This window comes from Dipodomys merriami, unplaced genomic scaffold (assembly GCF_024711535.1).
Source record: "Dipodomys merriami isolate MVZ:Mamm:240054 unplaced genomic scaffold, mDipMer1.0.p SCAF_17, whole genome shotgun sequence".
NCBI classification, from domain to species: Eukaryota; Metazoa; Chordata; class Mammalia; order Rodentia; family Heteromyidae; genus Dipodomys; species Dipodomys merriami.
This window is the reverse complement of record NW_027203048.1, coordinates 8,846,719-8,856,707: the sequence shown is the minus strand read 5'-3', so window position 1 is coordinate 8,856,707 and position 9,989 is coordinate 8,846,719. Positions and strand designations below refer to the sequence as shown.

General features: G+C 53.3%; 1 protein-coding gene across 4 annotated transcripts in view; it reads left to right on the top strand.

Moving 5' to 3' along the window:
- The first annotated feature begins 1,460 nt into the window (after nucleotides 1–1,460).
- Nucleotides 1,461–9,989, top strand: part of Kif3c (kinesin family member 3C) — a 41,409-nt gene continuing 32,880 nt past the window's right edge. For all 4 annotated transcript variants that reach the window (XR_011372490.1, XR_011372488.1, XR_011372489.1 and 1 more), the window contains exon 1: nucleotides 1,461–3,699. Coding sequence is in view for 1 of the 4 variants with exons in the window: in XM_070025164.1 (XP_069881265.1) it covers nucleotides 2,155–3,699 (1,545 nt within the window). In the remaining 3 variants the exon portion in view is untranslated. The remainder of the gene's footprint in view (nucleotides 3,700–9,989) is intronic.

Sequence of the window (9,989 nt, the reverse complement as noted above, 5' to 3'; positions counted from 1 at the left end):
GCTTTTTTCTTTTTGCTTATGTGGTGCTGAGGAATCGAACCCAGGGCCTCATGCCTGCAAGGCAAGCGCTCTACCACTGAGCCACCTTCCTAGCCCTGCCTGGGCTAGTTTTGAACCAGGATCCTCAGATTTCAGCTTTCTGAGTGGCTAAGATTACAGGAATGAACCACCAGCACCTGGTTCTAATTTTCTTTCTTTTTCTCTTTTTCCTTTTTTTTCCTTTCTTTTCTTTCTTTCCTTCCTCCTCTCCCTCTCTTTCCTTTCTCTCTTTTTCTCTTTCCTTCCTCCCTCCCCCCTCTCTTTCTTTCTTTCTTCCTTTCTTCATCTTTTGCTAGTCCTGAGGCTTAAACTCAGGGCTTGGGTGCTATCCTTGAGCTCTATCCTCAAGGCTAGCACTCTTTTGCTTGAATGACAGCTCAACCTCTGGCTTTTTTAGTGTTTAATTGGGGATAAGAGTATCACCAACTTTCCTGTCTGGCCTGGCTTTGAACTGTGATTCTCAGATCTCAGCCTCCTCAGTAGCTAGGATTACAGGAATGAGCCACTAGCACCTGATCTCCCCCCACCCCCTTTCCTCCTTTGGAGCAGAGTGAGTCCTCAAAGTCACACTGTCACATGCACATGAAGACCAGAACAAACTCAAATCTGGGATTCACTTTATGCAAATTATGTGGTTAGGGAAGCCTTCCTGCAGGAAGAAGTGATAGGCCTGCCCAATGACAGGGCACTAGGAACAGAAGATGACAGGATCTCACAATGCAGCAGAAACAAAAACATTTTCTAGAATGTGTGCTCTTGAGGGCCAGAAGGCTGGGCCTGGGTTCAGCAGGTGCAGCTGAGTGTGCACAGTCTCCTGGCCAGGAGTAGTGGTGCTGAGACAAGGTGTGCAGACGATGGCGCGGGGCCTTGGTGGGCTATGGAAGGCAGTGGAGAGGAGGGGGGCGCGCCAGGGCGCGGGGCAGAGAGGTGCCTACCCCGGGTAAACCGGGAGTGGAAGCAGAAAGCACAGAGCCCTGAAAGGTGTCGGAGTTAGGCTCCGGGAGGCCCAGTGACGCCCTGAAAAGGGCGCTGGTGACCTGTTCCCATCTGCAGGCAGAAAGGCGGAGGAGCAGCGGGAGAGGAGCCCGGCTGTGACGGAGGAAACCCGCGCAAGGCGCTGCATCCTCACGGGAGGGCGCGGGAGGGCGCGGGAGGGACTGCGGGGAGGGAGCGCGGGGAGGGCGGGAGCAACCTGCCCGCACCCGGGTAACAAAGGCGGGACTACATCTCCCAGCATGCTTGGGCTCAGTGGGGGGGGAGACAGCGGAGGTGGGCGCAGGACTCGGGTCTGCACCCGAGCCTGTCATCCGCGGGGGTCGGCGGAGTGTGCGGGGCGGAGCTTCCCCCGGTTCCCCGCCCCCAGGCCGCGCCCGTTTCCCCCCCCATCTCCGCCCCGCGGCCCCGCCCCTCGCCCCACCCCAGCCGGGAGCCTCAGCCCGGGCCGCAGCGCGGCGGCCGCAGCCCCGCTCCCGCCGCCCCCGCTCCGCCCCGTCCCCTTCTGTTTTTCTTCCATTCTCCGGCGGCGACGGCGGCGGAGGCGGAGGCGGAGGCGGGCGCAGCAGCAGCCGCGCTGGACTGCGATGCCTGATCCCCGGACTCGGGGACGAGGACTGCAGGTGAGCCTCTGCCCCCGGGAGGGCCGGGACCCTCGGCCGTTCAGGACCTGCCGCCCCGCGGCGGATCCCTAAAGAGAGGAAGAGGAGGAGGAGGAAGGCGCAGAGGAGGAGGAGGACAAGGACAAGGAGGAGGAGAAGACAGCTCTGCCGCCCACCCCCCATCCCATTTTCCTTTATCTCATTGTTGCCGACGCCGCTTGCGGCCCCAGCATGGGGCGCGCTGGGCCGGCGCGTCTCCCGCCGCTGCCCGGGGATTCTGCCTGAATCCGCCTGCCCAGCTCCCGCACCGCGGACCGGAGAGAGCTCCGTGCAGGCCCGGACCGCGGCGGCGGCGGCGGCGGCGGCGGCGGGGCCGCCTCCCAGCATCCCCCCCACCCTCGGAGGCTGAATGCGGATAGAGGAGCGGCGCCTGCGGGCTGGGCCGGCCCTGCTGATCCCGACCTAGGGGAGCCGGACGTCAGCGATCGCCAGGGCTGCGGAGGGAGGACGGAGCTGCAAGATGGCCAGCAAGACCAAGGCCAGCGAGGCCCTGAAGGTGGTAGCCCGGTGCCGCCCCCTGAGCAGAAAGGAGGAGGCCGCGGGTCACGAGCAGATCCTGACCATGGACGTGAAGCTGGGCCAGGTGACCCTGCGGAACCCCCGCGCGGCCCCCGGGGAGCTGCCCAAGACCTTCACCTTCGACGCCGTGTACGATGCCAGCTCCAAGCAGGCCGACCTGTATGACGAAACCGTGAGGCCCCTGATCGACTCGGTGCTCCAGGGCTTCAATGGCACCGTGTTTGCCTATGGCCAGACCGGCACGGGCAAGACCTACACCATGCAGGGCACCTGGGTGGAGCCCGAGCTGCGAGGGGTCATCCCCAATGCCTTCGAGCACATCTTCACCCACATCTCCCGCTCTCAGAACCAGCAGTACCTGGTCCGGGCCTCCTACTTGGAGATCTACCAGGAGGAGATCCGAGATCTGCTCTCCAAGGAGCCGGGCAAGCGGCTGGAGCTCAAGGAGAACCCCGAGACCGGCGTCTACATCAAGGACCTCTCCTCCTTTGTCACCAAGAACGTCAAAGAGATCGAACACGTGATGAACCTGGGGAACCAGACCCGGGCGGTGGGCAGCACTCACATGAACGAGGTCAGCTCCCGCTCCCATGCCATCTTCGTCATCACCGTGGAGTGTAGCGAGCGGGGCTCCGATGGCCACGACCACATCCGCGTGGGCAAGCTCAACCTGGTGGACTTGGCTGGCAGCGAGAGGCAGAACAAGGCCGGCCCCAGCCCCGCTGGCGGGCCAACTCCGCAGGCCACGGGGAGCGGTGGTGGTGGTGGTGGCAGCGGCGGTGGAGGCGGCGGAGAGAGGCCCAAGGAAGCCTCCAAGATCAACCTCTCCCTGTCTGCCCTGGGCAACGTGATCGCCGCCCTGGCGGGCAACAGGAGCACTCACATCCCTTACCGGGACTCCAAGCTGACCCGGCTGCTCCAGGACTCTCTGGGCGGGAATGCCAAGACCATCATGGTGGCCACCCTGGGGCCAGCCTCTCACAGTTACGATGAGAGCCTCTCCACCTTACGTTTTGCCAACCGAGCCAAGAACATCAAGAACAAACCCAGGGTGAACGAGGACCCCAAAGACACGCTGCTGCGAGAATTCCAGGAGGAGATTGCCCGTCTGAAGGCCCAGCTGGAGAAGAAGGGGATGCTGGGGAAGCGGCCACGGAGGAAGAGCAGCAGAAGGAAGAAGGCTGTGTCAGCCCCGGCCGGGTTCCCTGATGGGCCTGTGATCGAGGCCTGGGTGGCGGAAGAGGAGGATGATCACAACAACAATCACCAGCCGCCCCAGCCCATCCTGGAGACAGCCTTGGAGAAGAACATGGAGAATTACCTGCAGGAGCAGAAGGAGCGTCTGGAGGAGGAGAAGGCTGCCATTCAGGACGATCGCAGCCTGGTGAGTGAGGAGAAGCAGAAGCTGCTGGAGGAGAAGGAGAAGATGCTGGAAGATCTGCGGCGGGAGCAGCAGGCCACGGAGCTGCTTGCGGCCAAGTACAAGGTAAGGGCACCCAGAGGAGCCTGACAGAGAGGTCTCTGCCAGGGTCTTGGCTAGGAGGCTCTCCTTTGGGGGTCAGTAAGATGGCCTGAATTTGCCTAGACTCCTCAGGCAGGTTGCTGTGGTGATACTGGATGGCCAGGCACATGTACGTGCATGCACATGCGCAAAACGAAAGCAGCAGGTCCTCTTGAGACAATGAAGTTGGAGTGGCCTGACCTGCCTTCTGCTGTCGTAGTCCCAGGATGGATGGGGTCTGAGGGATGGCCAGGCAGGACCCGGCACCTTATGAGTGTAGTTCTTGCTCCCTGAACAGCCTCTTCTGGTATTTCCTCCTTCTGCACCATCTCCAGATTTCACACGCTATGAACAACATCTGGCACTAGCTAGCACTTCACAGTTTGCAAAATAGCTCACTTATATACATCTCTTTTGATCAGTCTGATCTCTTAATCAGAATGACCATTCGGGATAGTGGTCTTATATTTCCATTTTACAGGTGAGAAACAAAGGCTCAGAGATGTGACAGGACCAGGTTTCATTCTAGAAAGTAGCAAAGCAGAGAGCTGGATGTCACAGACCTCATGTTTTTCAATGGCAAGACAGAAGCGTGAGTGGATTCCGCTTTCTATAAACATGGCCCACTGGGTCATGCAATGTCAGGCCCAGTGCTGGCTCCGTTCCTTGGTATCATCAGGAAGTAGATTTTTGAGGGCCAGGCAGGATATAAGGTGGAAAGAAGGCTGGGCTCTGTACCGGAGACCTAGAGTCCATGTCTTTTATTCTACAGCTGGAGTGACCTTGTGAAATTTGTTGCCCTTTTTGTACAGTAGGTTAACCTGCAGGCTCCACCAATCCGAAGATTCCATGAGCTAACAAACCAAGTGGCCTGCACAACCAGACCTCGTCTAGTTTCCCCATTGCCTTGGGACATGGCAGGGCCTCCATGTCCTTCCTGAGCCATTCCCTTCTTATGGGAGCCACCAGCCCTAAGTGAGGCCAAGCTAACTGAGCCAACCACAGACCCGATAACTTTCAATTCTGCAGGTGCCACAGCTCAGTATTCCAGCCACTTCCAAGTCCCTCTGGAGCCTCAACACTAGGGGTTGAAGGAAGGACACAGAGAACCGTGAGATTACTGAGAAGAGAAAAACATTGCTATGACTTACTCCTTCTTAGGGTATGACCTGGGAACAGGGAAGCCCAGCCCACAGCCACTGAAAGAGCGACAGCCGGCCATGTGCATTGTCTGTGTGCTGCTGCACCAGGGGCTCTGGCCTCGAGTGTTTAATATTTAATTCACCCCCGTGAGCTCTGCAAGGATTAGTCTGAATTGCTTCCTCAAGGGAAGGATCAGGGGTCTGGCATGGCTAGGGTCTATCCTGGGAGAAGCAGGTTGTTAAAGGCAGGCCTGTTAGGCCAGTGATGCCTGTCAGGAGAGAATCCAGCAGGCAAGCTGGTGTGGTCTACTGGGAAATTTTACCTGGTCCATCTGGTCATTAGTTTCACTAGGAAGACATCCCCAGTACCCTTAGGCTGTGAGATATCGGGAGCCACAGAGGATAAGAAGGGAGGAGAGTATAGATGGATACTTCAGCTGCCTGAGGAAATGGGTAAAAGGGCAAGCTTCTTATGATTAGGAAATGGCTGGCTTCCCTCAGTAAGATTCTTCAGTCCAAGCCAATGCAAGGCACAGGTAATAGGACAGTCAAGAGATCAAAGTGTAGTCAGGCACAGTGGCATACACATGTATTTCCATCACTTAGTGGAAGTGGAAAGATTTCTTGAGCCCAGAAATTTAAGGGCAACATGGAAGACCTTGTCTCGAATGGATGAATGAACAAATGAATGAATCAGTCAGTCAATCAGCCAAAAATCAAGGTGGTCAATGCTGGAATTATTTTTTGCATGTGTGCTGTTAATGGGTTTGAAATCAGGGCTTGTATGCTGTCGCTTAATTTGGTACTCTACCACTAGAGCCACAGTACTACTTCCAGCCTTTTGATGGTTAACTGGAATTATGAGTTTTATGGAATTTCCTGCTCAGGCTAGCTTTACACTTCAGTCCTCATATCACAGCCTCCGGAGTAGCTAAGTGTGAGCTACCAGCGTCAGGCTGGAATTCTTGTCCCAGAGTTGTAGCCTGTGCACCACAGGCTAGCAAGGACCTTGGGAAACTAAGGTATGGGAATGGTCCAGGTGAACTGATCAGAGCCCAGTCTCATCACAGTCTAGCCTCTACTTTGCTCTGGAGGCCTCATGTTACCTATACTCCTTGATAATAGGACATTTGTTTTATTTTGCTTATGTGCCAGTCCTAGGGCTTGAACTCAAGGCCTAGCTTTTGTGCTCAAGGCTAGCACTCTACTACTTGAGCCACAGCTATACTTCTGGCTATTTTGGTAGTTAATTGGAGAGAAAAGTCTCACAGACTTTCCTGCCAGGCTTTGAACCTCAATCCTCAGATCTCAGCCTCCTGAATGGCTGGAATTATAGGCGTGAGCCACCAGCACAGAGCAGAGTCATATTTGTTTGTTTTTGAGTTTTTTGTTGCTGTTGCTGTTGTTGGTTTTTGTTTTTGTCAGTCATGGAACTTAAACTCAGGGCTTGGGTACTGTTGTTAGAGCTTTTTCTCTCAAGGCTAGCGCTCTACCAGTTTGAACCATGGTGCTACTTCTAGTTGTCTGGTGATTAATTGGAGATAAGAGTCTGATGGACATTCCTGCCTGGGCTGGCTTCGAACTGTGATCCTCAGATCTCAGCCTCCCAAGTAGCTGGGATTATAGGCATGAGCTACTGGCACCCAGCTTCCATTGTTTCTATTGTATTCAAATGTTCTTACTATTATTATAAACGTGATGTACAGAGGGGTTACAGCTTCATAAGTCAGGTAAGGAGTACATTTCTTTTTTGACAATGTCACCCCTTCCTTTGCTCTCTCCTAGTTTTTCCCTTCCATTCCCACCTACAAGTTGTGTAGTTCATTTTCAACATAGTGTCTAGTGAGTACCACTGCTGTATTTGTTCACCTGTTATGTCATTTTTTTTTTATGTAACACTTCGGCATTCTAATCTCATTTAATCTTTCCAACAATCCCAAGGGATGGACTCTGTTATTTCCATCTGACAGACATGAAATCCAAGGCTGGGGTGGTGGAAGCTAACAACTGACACTAGCATTGGAACCCAGGTTTTCTGATGTCTGTCTCCTGCCCCTGTGCTTTTTCCAACTTACCCCAGATGCCTTCATGTCTGCTCACTGTGTGACTCAGGGCAAAGGCCTTTGCCTCTCTAGGCCTCTGGTCTGCATCTGCTTAATGAGGAGGACAAGCCTGACATTGCTCCCTGGGAAGCCGGTAAAGTGGTCACCACACACAGGCATTCAGATCTAGGCAAAAGGGGAGCTCAGCCTGGGGAATTCCAGATAGGGAATGAGTCTGTATCCTGTGACTTCCAGTCACACCCAGTGGAGGGCAGTCTGAAGGGAGCCAGCTTGGAATGGAGTCCCTGACTGAAGACCCAACATTTCTGGCCTGAAGACCCAACATTTCTGGCCTAGCCCCAAAAGGGAGCACTGCCCACTTCAGCCCTGTTGTTTCTGGGATGTTGGAAACAATTTGCCTGGCTCCCTCTGGAGCCACAGGGTAGAGATAACAGTCCAGGCTTGCCTCTTTCCCAGGCTGTGCTAAAGATTAAATGAAATCATTAGCAGGAGGGCATTTGAAATAGGTCAGAAAACGTCAAATAAGTGGAGGGCATTAGCAGCCACAGGGTGTCTTCTGTCTGCCAAGTAGGGAGTCCGTGATCTTCGGGAATGACATCTTTGTTGTCAGCTTAAATCCTTCTTCCCTCAGCCACACCAGCTGCATCAGCATTGCCCCAGCCATAGGGAGCTTTTGCTCCCCATCTACAGCTCAGTCCTGTCTCCACTTTCTGAATTATGGCATTATCCCCAGTTTTTGCTGCTCCCCCACCCTATTCCCTGGGGCAGCTGAACAGTAGTTGAGGCGACCCAGTGCCCTGGTTCACTCTCTGACTCATCTTACAGTGTCGCCTACTCTCCCTGCCTGCCACCTCCAAGGCTCCCGTTCTCTTTGTTCTCCCCCGGCTGTGTACAAACACCAGGCCTGTCTCCTCAAATCTCTTTTCATCTCTTCTTGTGTAGCTACAACATCTGCTACATTTACCATGGGCCTTGGGGTTATGTGAGGGTGGACAGATGTGTGAGAATTTGTGTTTGTGATCAGGGCTTGTTAACGTTACTCATCATTAGCAAGCTGATCTTAGCGAGTATCTCCAGAGGACTGGGAGGTAGGGCAGTCTTGGCCTGTGAAGTAGAAGGATTCAGTGACATCAGAAACCTACCATGCACAGGGAAGACTTAGCTATTTGAACTGTAGAGAAAACGCAAGCGCTTGTGTACAGTGTGTACACTGAGATGTGACTGGTCAACATAGCGAGATTGCTTGATAGAAGGCCTGTTCTCCTCAAGTGTAATTAGGCAAGACATCTTTCCTATAGCTGCTTTAACTTGAAAATTAGAGGTTTTTTTTTTCAAGGGTTGAACTAGGTGTTTTTCTACCACTCTGATTTTAGCAACTCAGGGAAAGGAACATGTTTGCAGGAGGCTGAGGTTGCAGGCTTAAATTGAAGCAATCCAAAAAAAAGCTCTAGGTGTGATCCACAGTATGTAGATCTGCCAGGTGAGGGGCGGGGGGGGGGGCGGGGAGGGGTAAGGGGGGGCGCTTGGCTACAGCTCAACCTCCTCTGTGGTGGGTGTAGAAAAGAAGCCCTGCAGAAATGGCCCCCAAACCCAGAAGGATGAAGTCACCACAGTAGAGCACAAACTGCACTGAATTTTCACTGTCTGCTTTGTGGGTCGTTCTGCTGCTGTGACATGAGGTTGTCAGCCATACAGGAGGGCACAAGAGGGGGGCTTTCATGCCTGAGAAAAACCACTACTAGCAGGATTAATGAGGTTTATTGACCATTTGCTCTGTGCCAAGTGCTATGCAATATGTAAATTATTTAATCCACCTGAACCCCTGCCAAGAAAGGTCTTATTGGTTATTTGTTTGTTTGTTTAGTGTCTATGGGGATTGGACCCAAGGCTTCATTCGTATTAGGCAAGTGATTTGCTACCAATCAATATCTCCAGTTCAATATAAAGAACTTTATTTTTTTTGAGGCAAGATCTTGAGACCCTTCTACCTCAGCCTCTGGAGAGTTGGGAGTGCCAGGACAGTGAGCAAGCACCACTGTGTTTGGTTTCAAGAATTTTTTTTTTTTTTTAAGCAGAACTGGTTTGATTAAAGAGGTAATGGGTGCCGGGCGCTGGTGGCTCAAGCCTGTAATCCTAGCTACTCAGGAGGCTGAGATCTGAGGATCGCGGTTCAAAGCCAGCCCGGGCAGGAGAGACCGTGAGACTCCTATCTCCAATAAACCACCAGAAAACCGGAAGTGGCGCTGTAGCTCAAGTGGTAGAGCGCTCGCCTTGAGCTGAAGAGCTGAGGGACAGCGCTCAGGCCCAGAGTTCAAGCCCCATGACTGACAAAAAAAAAAAAAAAAAAAAAGAGGTAATGGGTGAGCCAGGTGCTGGTGGCTTATACCTGGATTCCTAGCTATTCAGGGTTGAGATCTAAGGATCAAGATTCAAAGCCAGCCTGGGCAAGAAAGTCCATGAGAGTCTTACCTCCAGTTAAGCACCAAAAAGCCAGGACTGCAACTGTGGCTCAAGAGGTAGAGCACTAGCCTTGAGCACCCAGGCCCTGAGTTCAAATCCCAGGACCAGCACACACATAGAAGAAAGTACAATTTTTTACGTCAATCATGCCTCAAGAAAGTAATGGGTCCTTCAGGGTCCTAGAGCGCCTGAGGCCCTGAGGCACTCATAAAAAAAGATGAGGATGGTAATGGGCTTCCATCGTTGGGAGTGTTCAAGGAGAGGCCGAATGCCAAACTAGGGACTTAGGAATCAGAAATGCTGATGAAGTAAATGGTCCTTAGAATTCCCTTCTCTCTAACGCTTTTTTTTTTGGGGGGGGGTGGGGTCCGGTCATGGGGCCTGAACTCTGGGCCTGGGTACTGTCCCTCAGCTCTTCAGCTCAAGGCTAGCGCTCTACCACTTGAGCCACAGCGCCACTTCTGGCTTTTTTTTTTTTTTGCTTATGTGGTGCTGAGGAATCGAACCCAGGGCCTCATGCATGCAAGGCAAGCGCTCTACCACTGAGCCACCTTCTTAGCCCTCTTTTTTAAAGTATAAGTTTATTGTTGTTACTAAGGTGTTGAACAGC